Consider the following 19,056-nt stretch of genomic DNA (forward strand, 5'->3'; position numbering starts at 1 on the left):
TATTTAAAGCTTGAATTTTAATATTTGGTTCTAATGTTCAACTATTATGCCAATATATTATTTTTTTGTTGTTAGATGTAATAAATGTCGAGCATTATTTTTGCAGCATAAAAATACTGAAAAATGCTCATTCACAGGAATCTGCGCGTTTTACGCTCATTTAAATGGTTCGATTTGTTGAATCTTAAATGTGACTATAAGCGCTATCGCTATGCTCATACTCATGCACAACACATAGATAGTAATCTTAAAGCGAAAATTTCAGTCAATGATCCACCTATCGCAACAATACGAAATGTTGGTCTAATTGCTCATATCGACGCTGGTAAAACAACTACTACAGAACGTATGCTTTATTATGCTCGTAAGCGTTTAGTTTGATATATCTTGTTATCTCTTTATTTTGTATTTCATTGAGTTATGTTTGTAAAATTGTGATACTTCTATTAGATTAGTCACAAATAAAGTATTGAAAGCTTCTAGCGGTTACTAGGTTCTTCATAAATTAATAGTAAATGGTGCGTAATCATGTTTCGTTTACCTATGTGTGTAATCTGTTTCCATGCCTGTTAGTCGGTAACTGAGTGCAACTGTTTTTTTCCATGATAAAGGTGTTCTCACATGAAACAGTTCCGCAAAAACATTCGTGATTACTCCACATCGTGAAAACAGTTGTCTTACATGTTACTAAATATGTTTTTGTAACTGTCAATCGCATAATATAAGGTGGTATGTTAACTCGGTCGAATGTTTATCAACTGCTGATCACCGGAGTCGTTTCAGTGTAAATAGTTCATTGAGTTGCATTATGCCAAAAATGTTTATTGTGAGAAACTTTTTGAATTAAAACGTGTTTGGATGCAGATACGACATATGCGATTAATGACCTTGTGTCTTTCAATAGAATGGACTCTATGTTATTTTATAAACTAGTAAGTTGACTTTCAAAGATGTGGCTATATGTACAATCTCCGTTGATCTACTTCTGTACAGCTAACCTTCACATAATAACTGAGTTTTGTAACCTGTGTACATCTATGTGTATTTATAAATAGATTTAAAAAATTATATATATATATATATATATGACCATTGACTCATGCATGAAGTTTATATAACCGGCCAACTAATTTCATGATTCATATGCTTTAGCTTACTAGTCGTGAAGATTCACTTCCTCATCATGCTTTTTCCACTGTATTTTTGCAAATTCCTTGTTAAAGACTGTTTGCGACCGTCTGGGTAAAGTGTAGAGGCGGTTATTTTATAGCAAAGCTGTGGAATTAAAGATACTTCTATCGGTTTTATATATTGTTTTATCACTCCATCCATAAGGTGTATGCAACTCAGTTACTTGAAATCTAATCAGACATGGACTGAAATTAAAATTAGTGGTCACTGCGTTGTTTTGCTTTCTTGCTCTTCCTAAGCACCAACATGTAGTTTGAGATAATGGATTTTATCTTACTTGTATTCGTATTTAAACTTCATCGATGAGCGTAATTGCTATCGTTACACGAATTCATAACTGTTATCGTGGTACATTCCGTAAAACTCCATTCTACCAAGCTTTTTTATGTTAAACATACTGAAATTACTCTTTATTTTAACTCAAAGTATTTGGTAAATTATCAAGTAGTATGTTTTTTCATGTATTCTCTCTTCTATAATTGTCAAAGACATGGCTTATCTCAGAGTTTATAAATAGGAGTGTGAGTAAAATACTTATTCGTTTGTTAGTAAAAATTAATAAGCGTGTGTCATATAAATAGTTCGTTTTTATTCACTTATATTGTGTTGAGTGATTCGCTGAGGATGATATTTTGTATCACAATTCAACACTAGCTGAAGAAACATTATTATCACTTCTGTAGTTACGTATACCTCCAAAATAAAGTGAGTAAATTGCAATAGCATCTTTACTAATTAGAGCTTTAGAATCACTCCCAGTTTTCAAGCTATATAGATCATGTACTGGCTACTAACAATAAATACCTGATCTGTCGTATGATCTAATACTGTTATTGTGATTGTCAAGTTTCCTGATATACCAAAGGTTATGGGGTGGTGTTTGCAGTCACTGTTGTTCAGAGTCTTACGTTATATATATGCACTCCTCCCCTTTATTGTCTCATCAATAGATTTTGGAGGTGCGACTCTGTGATTATGGTGTTCGACTTTCAGCCGTTGTGTTTGAGGTTCAAATCTCGTTTCACCTTCTACGGTTTACGCAACCAGATAGTATCATTAGCCGTCATACCTAAAGTGTGGCTTGAAGTCAAGTACATGAATCTGTAAAATGAATTATAATGTACCGTCCACTTGTCGATATTGTAACAAGTAGACCAACGTTCGAATCATTCATCAAATGGCTGGAAGTTTATTGCCCGAACTATTGAATCACATCTTTTCGATAAAGCTAATCCCGTCTTATGATAATACAAATTTTAACCTAATGTAGAAATGTTCATATGGTGCACAATTTATTCGTCCCTTTATGTGGATTAAAGTGATTGCTTAAATTGTTTGATTGTTTAGTTTACATCTATGTAATATCTAATTTTGATTTCTCGACAGCCAAAATACTTGAAGATTACTATTCATTATTTAACCTACATTCACTTTGTATTTGTTTCTAGCCTATTCGCTGTAGCTCTTCCGATCTTTTACCATTGATTCTAAAAATTAATTATGTGCTTTTAACAATTTAGGACGTATACACTATCTCGGTGAAGTAGATAATGGAGATACTGTGACTGATTACTTACCGGAAGAACGTGAACGTGGTATAAGCATTGTTACTGCATCAGCTTCTCTGTCTTGGCGAAATCATATAATTCACTTATTGGATACTCCAGGACATGTAGATTTCACATTTGAAGTTGAACGAAGTCTAACTGTTTTAGATAGTGTTGTTGTTATATTGGATGCGGTCAAAGGTGTTCAACCTCAGACACATACTGTGTGGTGAGTACTAATTTCATTTTGCAAGTTGGCGCTAATTGCTTATCTTCTAGTAATTGATAGTTGTATAAGTAAATTTATTTATTTTCCTTTAACTCATCCTTTACGAGTTACTGTTTAAAAGTTTTTTCACGAGAAATTTTACATAGTATACCCTTTTGTTACTGTGAAACATAACTACCAAACGTTAAGATTAGTAATGCTTTCACATCCGATAGAATTATCTGTGGAAGATAATTAGTGATTATCCTGGAATTAGTTAATCTAAAAGTCATAGATCACTAAATTTCACAAAGAACCAGTCGAGACTGTAATAACAGACCTGCATTACTCGTAACTGTGTATACTATTACAAGTTGATATTTTAGTTTGAGCCTGATCTTAAGGGGTTTATGGGGTTGCAAATACAATGTTCTGATACAGTCTATAGCATTACATTTGTTCCTGTTATCCTCCTTTTTTTGTATCCTTTTCTTTCAAGCCGCCAGGCTCATCGTTACTGTCTTCCATGTGTAATTTATATCAATAAAATGGACCGTCCAATGGCTAATGTCGATCTATGCTTACACAGTTTATCTAATCAGTTGCCTACAAAAGCACATTATATACCTATTCACTGGCCAGTATTTTCTCATAGTCTTAATACAGATAACACATCATCATTAGTTAATGCTTCGAATACGTCTACTTCGCTTTCTAATAAATATCATGTTAAAAACAATGGTACCAGTCAATTTGTTGGACTTGTAGATTTGACTACGATGCAATTAAAGGTAAATAATGATCATGGGTGTACGTAAATTTTTGTATTTAAAATTGATAAATGTTTACCTTGTATCCAAGTATTATGAATAGATATATTTTGATTATCCTGTATGTGAAACGAAAATCTGTATAATTCTAATCGCACTTTTTTATGATGAGATTTCCTATATAGTCCTATCTATGTTTGAGTTAAAAACAGAATATAAGCATGTTGATTATTAATTTGGTTAGTGGCTAGCAGTCGAATTCAAGACACATTTAAATTGGGACCTATCAAGTGAGGGGATCTCCACCTCACTGTTGATTATATTGCTAATCGCTATTCAAAATATAGTCTTGCTGTACTCAGTATCGAAGCATCCTCTTAAGCAGCTCCTTATGTTAACAAAAACTGGTCAGATGTAGTCTTGAATATTACAAACAGAGAAATGCAAGTCCTCAAACTTAAAAAAGGAAAAAATCAACCCATTTATAAGAACTTTCGTCTGAATTTGAACGAATAGTTTCACAATAGTTAAGGACCAAGTTAATGTAAGATATTAAGAAAGAAATTATATTTCTAAAGATCTCAGCTCGGCAATCTGGTCCAACTCATTTGGGTGTACATTTATTAGAAGTGGTTAGGATTTATGAAAAATGACTGAAACGTAGCCTAGTTAAAAAGTCACATGCTATGGATGAGCGGTCTGAAGAGCAATATAATATGTTACTCGTTAAGTTTGTTCTTGTTTTGTTATGAACCTTATCGCTTCACTTTTTTCTGCAACAGCAAAGAGTAGCTGTGTGACTCAAATTCTTATTTCTTTAAACTACACTGTCAGTTTCCTGTATCCCGACCGTTGCTGCTACCTTGACGTGGTGGTCGGGATTGCCTATCGTGATGAACCAATCGAGCTCTATTGGATGGAACAATCGTTCCTCAAGGTCCTATCATGCCAGGCAGGTCGATTGAAGAGCGGTAACACTAAAAGCAGAAAACCCAAGGTCTGAAGGCGAAGTTGTACTGCTGACTGTACAAAAGTGTGACGGCAGTAAGGTGTTTCCTTCAGTCAACCAGCATAACAGCGACGCTGCTTTCCCACGAGGAGGGACGGGGTTAGAAAAGGTCGACCCTAAAAATGCACACCTCGCCTTATGCCACGGATATCCGGTCCCAACAAGTACGGAGCTAACACAAAAATTACCCACAAAAAGGTCGTGTGTGACCGACCTCAAGCAGTTGTCCCTTGGGTACTGAGGTCACGCTCTCAGATCATTAAGACCACTTCTAATCCAATTTCCTTTTCAGGTACCTCTAGAAGAACCCTTCCACGGTGTGGGTAGCCGGGAAGTGATAACTGCCCTCATACCTCTAACAGCACTCAAGATCACTGTATTCATAATCAATCTCCTTCTTCAATCCCTATTACTCCTTCCACCTCGACTTTCAACACTAAACTTCCTCTTTCGGCTTCCTCCTCAAGTGTCACCACGGCCAACGATTCTAGTGCGCGAAACACTCCCAGGTCTACTAAGACCTCGCTCCAAACTACACATTGGAGCCTTCAAAGTACGTACCCTATGTCGAATCGGCCAGCAGGTCTCCATGGTTGAAATCCTAGAATCTCGTACCATCGATGTATGCTGTGTCTCCGAAACACACATACAGGGTCCTAGTGTGGTCATTCACTTGACCTCACCTCGCCAAAATGGACAACCAACGAAATACACCCTCCGTGTATCTGGAGACCCCATGACTAGTTCTCGTGGACTTGCAGGTGTAGGCATAGCACTTAGTACGAAGGCAGAACAAGCACTACTAGAATGGATCCCCGTTAACAGTCGCCTGTGTGCTGTCCGGCTGAATAGCTCTGTAAGAACTCGGAAGGACAGGGACACACGTCGTTGCCTTTTCATTGTTTCTAGCTACGCTCCGACTGGCTGCAGCTATGATGAAGTGAAAGATGACTTTCACAGAACTCTGAGCCTCTTCAGAAAGCTAAGCGTTCAGACATAGTAGTCGTAGCGGGTGACTTTAATGCCCAGGTAGGCAGCTTAAACCAAACAGAAAGACATTTAGGTGGGTATTTTAGTATTCCGGTTCAACGAACCGATAATGGTGATCGTCTGTTGCAACTATGCTCAGACAATCGTTTATTTTTAGCAAGCACTAATTTTAAGCATAAGGAGAGACATCTTCTAACATGGCGACCACCTGCACCAAACCAACGATGTACTCAAATAGACCATATTGCCAACAGTCATCGTTGGAGAGGCTCGATAGAAGATTGTCGCTCGTACTGGAATACCTGTTTGGAATCTGATCATGCTTTAATACGAGCACACATTTGTTTGCGCCTCACTGGACGCAGAAAAACTACACTAAGAAGACCCATTAGGATTAAACTGGAGGACGAGAAAGCCAAAGGTAAGTTCCAGGAACAACTGAGTTCACATCTAGGCAGTTCTATAAACGAGGCTGACCCAGATGTTGCTCGGAAAGATTTACAAACAGCTGTCGAAACAGCAACGACATCCATTAGTGATTTGAACCAAAGGGTTACGAAAACCCACTGGGTTTCTGCAACATCTATTGCACTGATAGACTCTCGTAAAAGCATCCCATCAGGCTCTGAACACGATGAAGAGCGAAAACAAATCAGATCTAGGTTAACCAAAAGTATAAGGAATGATGATGGTGAGCAATGAAAGCAAAAGGGACGAAAAAGGCAGTGGGTGTAGATAACACTAGACAACGATGGGTGGAACACTTTAAGGAGCAGTTCATCTGGCCTTCAACTACTCTACAACTATTCACCATTCCCAAACAGCCTGAATGGAACATTGAAGTAGGTTTAACGAGTGTAGTTGAAGTTTAAAAGGCTATGGCTAGTCTGAAACGAGGAAGAGCAGCTGGTCCAGATGGATTGGCTTCAGAGGTCTTTAAATATGGTGGTCCAATTTTAGCGACTAGGTTGACTAATATTTTAACCAAAATCTGGGAGTTGGACGTAATCTCATCTGACTGGTCACAATCACTGATTGTCCCAATATATAAAAAGGGGTCCAAATCATCCTGCGATAACCATAGAGGGATTAGTCTAACATAGCATCTAAAATATTTGCCTCAATAATTATCGGGCGCCTAACTAAGACTCGTGAACTACAAACACGAGAAAATCAGGCTAGCTTCAGACCTGGTTGCGGCTGTATCGACCACATATTCACTATTCGTCAGGTTTTAGAACACAGACATGCTTATCGGCGTCAAACAATGATAGTTTTTCTTGACTTAAAAACAGCATTTGACTCTGTAGACCAAGAGGTTCTGTGGCAGTGTCTGTCATTGAAAGACGTACCTCAGAATTACATAAACCTTATGAAGGCTCTTTACACGAACACTAACAGTCGAGTCAGAGCTTATGGTGAACTGCCATCTGATTTTACAACCTCAAGTGGTGTCCGACAAGGCTGTCCACGATCTCCATTTTTGTTTAACTTCATCATAGACCTACTGCTGAAAATAACACTCTAGTCGACTGAATTTTCAGGAATTGATCTCTTACCAGGAGGTCTACTTATCGACTTAGAATACACAAATGACATAGTCCTGTTTGGTGAAGACGCTGATAAAATACAAAGCCTTTTGGTAGCACTGAGTAACAATGCAAGGATGTTCGGGATGCGTTTCTTCCCCTCTAAGTGTAAATTGTTACCCCAGGACTGGCTTGTGTCAACACCCGAACTAAGGATAGGGAGTGAAGTAGTCGAACGCGTCAACAACTTCACTTATCTTAGGAGTCTGATCAGCCCTAATGGGTTGGTGTTTGGTGAAATCTCTGCACGGATTCAGAAAGCTCGTTCGGCTTTCGCCAACTTACGTCACCTATGGCGAAGGTGAGATATCCGTCTATCAATTAAGGGATGAGTATACTGCACAGTAGTTCGCTCTGTTCTACTTTACGGCTGCGAAACGTGACCGTTAAGAGTAGAAGATACTCGCAAGCTACTAGTATTTGATCACAGATGCCTTAGAAATATTGTTCGCATCTTCTGGGATCACCGGGTAAGTAATAGTGAGGTTAGACGCAGAGTATAAGGGAATGACGGTAAGTCAGTTGATGAGGTCATGAATCTTTATCGACTAAGATGGGTGGGCCACTTGTTGCGTATGGCTGGACACCGATTACTACCTCGCGCTATGCTGACTAGTATTGGCAATGGTTGGAAGAAAGTTAGGGGCGGTCGAACCAAAATGTGGCATCAGAGCTTGAAGTCACTAACTTCTAGTCTAAGCCATGTTGGTAGATGCAGACTACTTGGTTGGGGTCCACGTGACTATCGTAACCAATGATTGGAGACTCTAGGTGACATGACTCAGAATCGATCACAGAGCCGTCGGTGTATACACTCTTTATCTTCCTTTAAACCTTGAGATTAAAATTGCTTCATAACTGTCTTCCTGTACTATATCCTTATATACAACCCATCTTTTATATATTACCACCACTAAATTAACTACTATGAATTTGGTGTTCATCTTGTTGTACTAATGAGGTATGGCAACTTGGACCGATGCGTATGTGTGCGTGATCCTACGTTGTAGCTGACTGACTGAATTTCCTGTACGTTTGTGTGAAAGTGCAATTATTTACTAATTACATCTTCGTTATTATCGTGATTAAACGTTAAACATATTTTCCAAGACATATGTGGATTTCCTTGTTAACATCGAATACACTCGGTTGTTCGAAGTGTAACTTTATATGTCTCACAATCACAAATTAACCAGCCCACTTCTAGTCAGCATTCTAATCAAGAGAATGAATTTCTGTTTGCAATTAACTAAAATACCTGTCACCAGAAAATCTGAATGTCGTAGTACGATGCTAAAATGCACGTTAGATTTTATATAGTGGTAAGAAATTTCTATGTAAAGTTCGCTTTCTTTATACATTACTAACCGTGACCTAAACTACAAAATTTTTACTGTTTTTATGGGCCTGAACTATACTCAGAATATTATTGTATTTGATCTTTCGAGTTTAAATAATTATTACACATAAAATCGACAAGTTATTAGCAACATGCTTTCATTTATTGCTTTAATTGTAAGAATTGCTGTCAACAACACTATGTATGCTATCCGTTTGCACTGTACACAGCAGCCTATCAAATGTTTCCTAGTTGCTTTTTACTAACATTTTTATTGATTGCTTTATGTGTTATTTAAATATGAGTAACAAAGCTTGGAGGCGTTTCACAAATTCATGTATTTTTTTCTCAATAAAATTATTGTGTAAAACCATTCATAAAATTCACCAATCAAATCGAGTAGAAACGCTTATTTTTCAGTTAAATTGATACGGATATTAGAGAATGGGATTAATTTCATAAAAATTTTTCTCGTTAATAAATTTATCTAAACCAGGGACAATAAACATGGAATAATAAGGAGAGATTCCTTTCATGGTTTGTTTATTCTGGTTAGCGTTCTTCTTAGCAGAGTTGCTTTCTACGCGATAGGATTGCTGGCCTTATGCCCAACCCTCCTTCTTTACCTGAGCTGTGGACCGGCAGTGACTCTAGGAGAGGTACAGGCGAAGTTCTACGTACATGGGCAGCATCATCGATGAACGTGGAGGATCTGATGCATATGTAAAGGTAAGGATCGGCGAAACAAGGGCCGTATTCCTACAGTTGAGAAACATATAGAACTCTAAACGACTGTCAACCAATATCAAAGTCAGAATCTCCATCCAATTCTGTCCTGGGCAATCCTTTCCAGTTGTTTCAAGTCACTATTCATGCTATTCATGTCTGGTTCCATTTCTCGACGCAGTGTGTTCTTTGGCCTTCCCCTCTTCCGTTTCCCTTCAGCATTCCAAGCTAGCGCTTGCTTCATCATGCAGTTTGGTGATTTCCTCAGTGTGTGTCTTATCCACCACCAACGTCATTTCCTAATTTCCTCTTCAGTTGGAACCTGATTTGTTCTCTCTCATAGTAGGTTGTTACTGATGATATTCGGTCAACGGACATTGAGTATCTTACGTAGACAATTGTTTATAAATACTTGTATATTTTGATAATGGTTGTGATAGTTCTCCAAGTAATTTGTTTAATCTGGTTAAGCTTTGTTTAGCAAGATTGTTTTCTATGGGATGAGGTTACCGACCCCACACACAACCCTCCTCCTTTACCTGGGCTTGGGACCGGAGGTAACTCTAGAAGAGCTACAGGTGGAGTTAATCAAACACATAGTTATATAAAAAGAGATTACAATTATTTGTTTGATGACATATTCTTGCCTAAAAATTAGATATCTATAACACTAGTAAAAATGTTAGGTGTTAACTGGAAATTGATTGACCAAGATTATCAGTTTGTTTGTTTTGAAATCATTAACCTATTGCCTGCCTTTCGGATGATTAACAACTAAAGGAATAATTATTTATATGAACCTTTTATAACGATAGGTACACTGCTATTATTATATTAATCTTCCGAAAAGTTACATTTATATTTACCATTCTCGTAATTTATTATCTATACTTTGCTAGTTATCTATTTCTTTGTTAGAATTGGATTTCATGTAACGGTCCTGATGATGTTTATACATCATCTGATTTATTCGAAGGTATCAATACAACTACTGTATCAAATTGCTCTCAGCCACCGAAATCGAAATCTTCTATTGAGAACACTCTAAACCCAAGTGGAATTCAAGAGGCACTAAGTGCTCGAATGCAGTTACTAAGTACATTGGCCGAGATCGATGACGAATTTGCAGATGAATTCTTGCAACTCGATCGTCCGGATTTATTGGTTCCTTCAGATATTGTTCATAAAAGTTTAAAAAAGGTTGGTTTTATTGTACAGAATGGCGTTTAGTATTTTTCGGAGATATTTTATGATTTGTATGTATCAGAGTAAAATAGTATTATATAGTTCCACTAGGATTTCTGTCAACTAATCATCTACATTAGTCACAACTGCAGTCACTTTGTCAAATAAAATATGACCGATCTTACGGTAAAATAATTTAACTTGTTGGCTAATATATCGCACTCTTATTGTCTTTACTCACGTAACTAAATGTAATGTCGCGTATGAGGATTGACACATATACATTCTCAAAGTAATACAATTTTTTAACACCTGGACATTTGCTGACACAGATATGAACATTTAATGATTTCCCAACCATTATCATAGTATGTGTATACTTGCTATTCTTATTTCTTAACAGTAATATCCACTAAATCAAACAATTCTAATCTTAACGCTGTATCCTTTTTATTGTTTAGCACTATTATTTGCTTTTATTTTAGGCAATTCTTTCCTCTCAGGTCATACCAGTGTTAGTTGGTAGTAGTCGAAAAAACATCGGGATTCAGCCTTTATTGGATTTTATTGTTGATTACCTACCAGATCCTAGTCATTCCAATATTCCAATCTCTATTTTAAAGGTTTATAAATCGTTAAAATCTACATTACCGAATCCAAGTGATTTATTAAAAGCCTCAGGAGACTTAGATAATCATCGCAATATTCTATCGTCGAATTTTCCACTCATGCTTGTATTCAGGATATGTTTTGATCCACATCGTGGCCCACTTACCTTAGTACGCTTATATTCCGGTTTAATCACACCTGGTTCTCAAATTGCTAATTGGTCCCGATATAAAGATATAAATTTACCAGAAAAAGTAAGTCAACGTCATGAATAAACTATCGAAACGAATGCAAGTTCAATTTACCTGGTTCTATATCTGTAATTTGCCAGTCTAGTTGTAAATATCATAATTGAAAATCATTCTATGGTAATACTTCAATTTATTCCAAACAAACAACTATCAGTTTATCCCATTAACAATTATGATCTAAGTCTAAAAATGTACTTCAGAATGAGCGGCAGTCTTCTATAGAGCCTCTCCAACGATGGCTGATGTTAGTGTAGCCTATTTGAATCCATCGTTGAGTCGATTGTGGGAATCGCCATGTAAGATAATGTTTTTTTCCCAGTGCTTGCTCGAAATAAACGGTTATCTGAGCCTAGTTGCAACAAACGGTCGCCATTATCTGTTCTCTGAGCCTCAACATTGTAAGATCCACTTAAGTGGCTTTCGGTTTGGTTTAGTTTACCTACTTTAGCGTTTAGCTGTACGAAGGAGTTTGGAAAGTTGGCTATAAAACTCATATTTTACTTTATCGGAGTCCCAATCAGTGGGAGTGTAGGTACAGACAACAAAAAGTCAATGGCGTGTGTTCATATCTTTCCGAGTTCTTACTGTCCCGTTTAGTCGGAAAGCTCACAAGTGATTGTTTATTGGAATCCAGTCTAATAGAGCCTGTACTGTTTTAAAACTTAATGCTATACTTACACTAGCAAGCTCACAGGCAGTAGCAGTGGGGTCTCTGGATTTTCGAAGAGTGAATCGTGCCAGTTTTTTCATATTGATAAGGTGGGGTTAGATGAACGACCATACTTGGGTCCTGTATGCGCGTTTCGCAGATGCCGCATACATCTATGGCGCGAGATTCTATGGTCCTAGCTAAAGAAGTTTGTTATCCTATTTGACAAAAGTTTCGAACATTAAAAGCTTTCAATATGTAGTTTAGTGCGTGGTTTCAGGAGACCTGGGATACCGTATTATGAGATCATAAACCGTAAGTGAATTATGGTTAAACTGGAATCAACAGTTTCCAGCTTTATGGTTCAGAACTCATCTGTGTACGAAGTGTAAAACGTGGCTGCTAACTAGGTATTGATATCGACAGATATTGTATTACTTTGTAATGAAACTTGTTCATATGTATTTTTCTATACTACAGATCTTAAATGTGTTTCAACTAAATGGAGATTCGTTAGAAGTAGTTAACAGTGCTGGACCTGGTAGTATTATTGCTTTAAGTGGACTTCAGTCAACATACACAGGCGATATTTTAGGTCCTGTCTTGAATTCAACAAAAAGTAGACAAGCAGAGAATTCCAAAGGTACTGGATTAAATGATACTGAAGAAATGTTTGACAATGGATCAGAATCACCTTCCATATTTCAAGTATCTGAACCTGTTGTATACGCCGCGGTTGAACCTGGTAGTCGATCCGAAATAAATGCACTTGAACATGCTCTCAATTGCATGCAACGTGAAGATCCGAGCTTTCATGTAAGTTCAGCTGTTACTTTTGTTGTTGTTGTTGACATTTACTGTATTGATAAAATGAACTGATCTAATCATTTTCACCATTTTCAGTTCACCTGTTTTTTATATTGTGTACCACTTAACAAAGGGGAAAAGCTACTGCGAATCTAGTAATTCTATCCTTTTGTTATATAAAGAATAATAGCTGTTTAGAAAATTAGATATACCAAAAATACATTTATTAATCTACTGACCGGCGTTACTTTTAATCCAGTTACTTTGTAAACTCTCCATATCTCAGGCAAATATGATTTCCTCCTCCATTGTTGTGCCAGCAGCATCTTCCATTGCTATTCACACGGTAATGTAGTCACACTTATTATTATTATTATGACCAAACGAATGGTGAATGAATGGTAACTGCTAAGAATCATTTATAGACTATTATTACATGTATTCTTATTGGATAATTACTAAGTAACTAGATCATATATGTATCCGTATTCCTTTCATCATAAGCTTTCATTTGGCCCGTTAGCTACTGTTATACGATTCACCATCATTAATTTATCCCCAATTTACTAGTTACAGTATCCCATACTCACAGCCACTTTTGACTTGATCCTGAATGATTATTATTTTTTATTTTATGATGTGGTGCAGTCTGGATTGCTTGTATATAAACCACGTTTATCTAAAATATATTATTCATGTAGCGGAGGTCGATATTTGTGTTCTGGACTCAATGGGGGTTGGGATAGGCGAGAAGTTACTATTTTAAAGGCCAATAAGGACTCAGAGTTAACTCAAGGCTGCTCGTTCTGGTGAACTCATCATTCGTTTAGCACAGTGACAAGGTCATACAAGTTGGTGTTCTGATTGACAATTTCGTCACGGGATATTTTACAGGGCCATAAGTCATAACATTATTATTATCACATAGATTGTCTTGTTTTCTGATAACCCTGCCAAAAAGTTGTCAAGAATCTTTGAACATTGGATTATTTATTTATTTATCAACGGCTTTATTCAATATTATATTTTTGGTACAATATAGAATTCTCAGCACAAAGTATTTTAAGAAGTTTCCGTTTCTTACTTCTTGGTCGACCCTGACGATAAATATTGAGTGATCGCCAAGTAGATGTTGGCAGTTTTCCCTGTATGTTCCCAACAACCACGATATCTCTGATTGGGCCTTTCGTAACTTGTACAACGAAAGTTTGGACACTTCAGAAACGTACCTGAATAGGTTATGCGAATAATAGACATAATGATGTATTAAAACAAACAAAATTAGATAACTTGTTGAAATATCTAGATGGCAGGAACAGGTAGCCGAGATGTTCAAACAGGTCGCCCTGTTGACAAATATCAGTTATCACAAAACTACTAGACTTCTTAATAATTATTTTCAGCTGCCTAACATTCCAATATATTCTACATATTATTGAGTAACTTAAACTAGTAGACAGTGCAACTGGACGGTTGGAATTTAATCTGGACTAAGGATTGATTGCTTTTCAAAGACAAACCAGTGCAGAATCTAACTGTACCTGCTATGACAATTTATTTTGCAACTGATAGTTTCAGTAACCATTTGAAATGTGAAAATATAAGTTTTCTTCAGCAATCTTAAGTGATAATGACGCATAGTTTTTATCGTGGAAAGGCTAAGTGATTATCTTATAAAAGGAATAGGATACAAACCTGCCCTTGAATCTCAGATGATTTCTTAAGATACTTACCATTCAATGATTTAAACTTGTTTTGCTTGCGTTTTAAATTTGAAAGGTACAAATGTCTGTTAAGCCAGCTACATTGTATCTTCTATTCATATCATTAAGTGGGTCCATGTTTTCAATTATTTCTTACTCAAGTATCTTCGCAATTCGTCTTGTTTTGCATTTGTTTCAATAAACGTTCGCTTTACTGATACTATTCTAAAAGGTGAAGTTTGATGGAGAAACTGGACAATGGATAATTTCCGGAATGGGTGATTTACACTTGGATGTTATACTTTCAAGGTTGAAGCGTGAATACAAAGTTAATGTTCGAATGGGACCCCTTTTGATAGCTTACAAAGAATGTCCACCACAAGATGCTCCCAGTTCAAGTGGATGGAGCCGTGTGGTTGGATATATAAATGGTAGTGAGAAAGCTGTTGCAATAGGAGTGATACTCCAACCTAAAACTATGCATCCACTTCACAAACCTCAGGTAAAAACTTATACACATATCATATTAAATTTTCTAATAATTTATAACACATCAGATCTATAAATTACTCAACGCGAAGAGCTGTGAAACTACATGGTCAAATTTATGGAAGTAATAGATGTTTTCGATTTACACCAATGCTACGGTGGTTTTAGCGTGGTTCTTTAATCCATAATTCACCTAATCTGATGACTTATGACCTACTGTGGCCTTATAGTTTCACCCGCTGTCAGAAAGGTACTTTGCTTTCATTTGTACTTTCTCACTATCTGTGACTCAGCCACTTCATCTGATACATGTTTATAGCCACATAAGCCCTTTTTACTCTTATCTGGCACTTTGTATCTAACCTCAACACTACTCACTCTCTGATTTTATTTAAACTAGCAATGTTCCGAAGATACGTTCTACCGACTGTATTTCATCTACACATAGTTTGTATACATTCTTGTATCAGTTATAGAATAGTACATAGCCCTTTCTATCTCAATATTTTCTACCTTTATAGACAACTGGGTATTAAATAGACCTAAGCAAACTTTTCAAACTAGTGATGGTGCTCCGTTGACTCTTTATCCTTCTTGAACTTTAGGACTAAGAGCATGATTACCCCTACAGACGTAAGCAGACGTTTTGTTCGATCTGATACTGATATTTGAATAAATCAATACAGAAGCCTTAGGACTATCTGATTGGGAAATGTTTGGGATCAATAGATTCCTATTTACCCTGAAAATGTTGAGACAAATAAAACATCTTATATTCGTAAAAGTGGATACCACTGCTTTAAATCTCGGTAGCTAGTTTTCAAATGATTTCCTCGCATGTTTTATTTTTAATCAAGTGGTTGTTTTGTATTGGTAACATGTGGACTTTTTTGGACGTATTATTTCAATCGGTTAGTTAACTGTAAATCCGTATAACAGTTTAACGATAAAAGTGTTTTCAATGCGATCCATGATTCCTTGTACTTTGCACCCTTTAGGAGACATTTTAGTAATCCCATCAGTCATAAATCAAAATCGTAAAGGTTTTCCAACCGACTGTTTTGACTTATGGTGTTCTGATTAAAGTTCTCACTAAGAACAAAGTTGATAGTGAATTATTTGTATTAAATCCAGCTAACGAATGATAGAGATTCATCGTTAGTTCCATAACAATATTTATATAACATCGACATCTCAGGTTTTCTGGCAGAATATTAAAATATCATCATTGCAAATTAGATGCTTGTGCAGTAAAAGGGACTTTAATATCGCTTTAATCTCTTGTCATCTCTATCTATTATGCTAAACTGTGATATGAATATGTATATACATTGGTTTACTATTAGTACAGAATCTTGTTCAATTTTAAAGTTTTTCCTCATTTTTATTAACACATCCTCCTTTCTATTTTTAAAGGTCATTTTTGACCGCCTTGCAGATCATAAAATCGTTCGTATACGACATGCCATCACAGAAGCCTGTTTGTCTGCCCTAGAGGTTAGTGGACCTATCCTTCGTTCCCCTATTATTGGAGTAGATATTCACATTAATAGTATAGTGTGCGGCCGTGTAGAACATATTTCAAATGATTCGGGATGTATAAATGATCTTGGTGACTTAACCTTAGATAAATTATCCAATACTCAACTTTCTTCACCATCTCTTTTAGCCTTGTTGAAAACTTGTTGCATAAGTAGTGTGAAAAATGCGGTATCCAAAATACCTAACTGGCATGTTATGGAGCCAATGATGGAAATCGAACTTCAATTGCCTGCTCTAAAAGGTAAGTCCTCGTAAATGTTTCAAATTATTGTAAATGTCCTTAGTTTTATTTCGATCTGAAGATTTTAAAGAGATACTTTTGTTCAAGTTGGTTCATTTGGCAGTCTTGTGCTCTGTAATTTGTATAGTTTGATTGCGAAGCTTTCATTGTCGCTTTGAATAATATCATGGCCGACTTTATGTAGAAAACAATTTTCTACTTGTGCCATAAGCATTTTATCAATTAAATCTGATGACCTTGTTTTTGAATGGTTGTCTTACCAAGTTCTGTCATCTTGATGTGTCTTCGTGTTCTGGTTGACAATTTCGTTTGGTTAACCACTGGCCATATAATTTATTTAATTTACTTTCACCATTCCACTTTGTGAAGACTGAAGGATGAAAGTGAAAAAGAAATGCAACATTATCTGCAAAGTAAATCGTATCAACTACCGGAAGCACCACAGGCAGGCTAGATACCCTCTTCACCTGAGTATTGCTGAATAAAAATTAACAAGGAAATACACTTTATGTTTTCGTTTACACCGATGCATACAAAGGTGATAGCTGGATTGGGTGAAGGAAGTTTTAAGAATGCCAGATAATTTTTCAAAGCATGGGAGTGAATCTGATCTCCAACCAGCACACACGTCGACATAAATCCAATCTGTCAATTTTTGCAGAAAGGGTCAGTCACTTATATGGCCAGAGGTCAACTGCACAAAACTATCAATGAGAACTCAAGAACACATAAAGATAGTAGATTACCAAAACAACCAGCCTGGAGAAAAATCATCCGATCTAACTGATGTGATTCTTGTGGAATAATTTGGAATCTAACTTCTAGATTAAACAAGACCTAATAATGTTGCTCAGAATGACAACAAAAGTTTCATACGAAACATGTGTTTTTGCAGGACAGTTGGGAGTTTGTAATCATCCTAATTAACGAAGTTTGTCTATGTACCATCGAATTTCTGTTTCATTTGCTTTCGGTACACTTAGCAATAACTTATGATCCTTCTCAATAATTTGATGTGTATGTTGAAGAACATTGATAAGTACGTGGTATTACGGCCACGTGATAGGTGTAGTTCGCAACCTAATTCCCCGATGTTTACGTGAATACTGAAGAGCGTTTTCCAATATATTTGTGACCGTATTGTTCAGTAAAACACCATTTCTTCGAATTTTTACTAGTAACAAAATGAATAGATGTTCTTCTTACTCTCACTTTTCCTGTACACTGACGAGATAAAAAGATAACCTTATCGTTAGTCTAGTTTGATGGCAGGTAGATAAAATTTAATTATGACTCAATCACCATAGATCTCATCATAAAAATATCTGTCTCATGATTCTTGTTTAATTTCTTGTTTAGGTGATATATAAACGCACTCATTTTGTTCTCGAATCAATATAGGTTATGATTCAGAATTATCAACCTTTCTGTGTGACTTAACGAATAGGCGCGCAGAAATAATATCAGTGGACAACGCAGAAACCAGTGCGAACTGTGAGGATGATAACAGAATAGGAGTTGGAAAATATCACCGTATATGTGCAATAACACCGTTATCTGAATTAACTGACTACTCAGCTACTATCAGGCGTCTGTCGTCAGGACGAGCTGAATTTAGTATCCGGTTGTCGAACTATCACCCTGTTAGCTCAGAGCAACAAGCAAAACTAATAGATCAATACAGATGGAATCGTTCTGGAAGCACCTTGCATTAAAAAATATCATCACAACGTCTTTAGCCATTTAATAATTAACTATGTACTGCATATTTTTATGATAAATTATATATATATATATATATATATGACGCGAACGTTAATTCGACTTGTTTTATTCCACTCATAATTTTATTGGGCCAATCATTCAATATAGATCATAATCTTTGATTATCTACAGTGTTTAGTGTCACCCAAATATAGTGATTTGAAATTTGTTTAAGTCAGTATTGTTATGGTCAGATTGAAGAAAAAGTCGACCAATATATATAGTAAAGCTAACTTCCTGACAATCATATCTGTTCGCGAGATAAAGTGAGGTATCAACGAGTCACTCTTTTATTTAGTCTGAAATACATGCAACCATCCTAATACTGACGGTCCTAACAACCAGCCTTAGTATTCGGAAGGACCAAGTGAAAAATGTACTGGAATCACTAGAAGTTTGCGTACGGGATTTTAGTTAGACCTGTCACGTCGTAAATTCTTTGTATAC

At 36.3% G+C, this 19,056-nt stretch overlaps 2 protein-coding genes across 3 annotated transcripts; both read left to right on the forward strand.

The window, feature by feature from the left end:
• Nucleotides 1–64: 64 nt before the first annotated feature.
• On the forward strand, nucleotides 65–18,664 carry Smp_165840.1 (putative translation elongation factor G; the record flags this gene model as incomplete). Of its 2 annotated transcripts, none has more annotated exons than XM_018789138.1 (9): nucleotides 65–364; nucleotides 2,712–2,967; nucleotides 3,446–3,737; nucleotides 10,288–10,569; nucleotides 11,040–11,417; nucleotides 12,544–12,879; nucleotides 14,806–15,075; nucleotides 16,479–16,845; nucleotides 18,247–18,664. In XM_018789138.1, the coding sequence occupies 9 exons, from the start codon at nucleotides 124–126 to the stop codon at nucleotides 18,558–18,560; spliced, it is 2,736 nt and encodes a 911-aa protein (XP_018654612.1). In that variant the 3' UTR covers nucleotides 18,561–18,664. The 2 variants fall into 2 exon arrangements, with proteins under 2 accessions (XP_018654612.1, XP_018654611.1); XM_018789139.1 differs by having other exon boundaries at nucleotides 124–364; nucleotides 18,205–18,664.
• Nucleotides 10,589–10,729, forward strand: Smp_183760 (hypothetical protein; the record flags this gene model as incomplete). The annotated part of the gene is given in 2 exon segments (XM_018789140.1): nucleotides 10,589–10,678; nucleotides 10,682–10,729. Coding segments are annotated over 2 exon segments (138 nt in total).
• Nucleotides 18,665–19,056: the final 392 nt, after the last annotated feature.

The sequence above is a fragment of the Schistosoma mansoni genome, chromosome W, assembly GCF_000237925.1.
Source record: "Schistosoma mansoni strain Puerto Rico chromosome W, complete genome".
Classification (NCBI taxonomy): domain Eukaryota; kingdom Metazoa; phylum Platyhelminthes; class Trematoda; order Strigeidida; family Schistosomatidae; genus Schistosoma; species Schistosoma mansoni.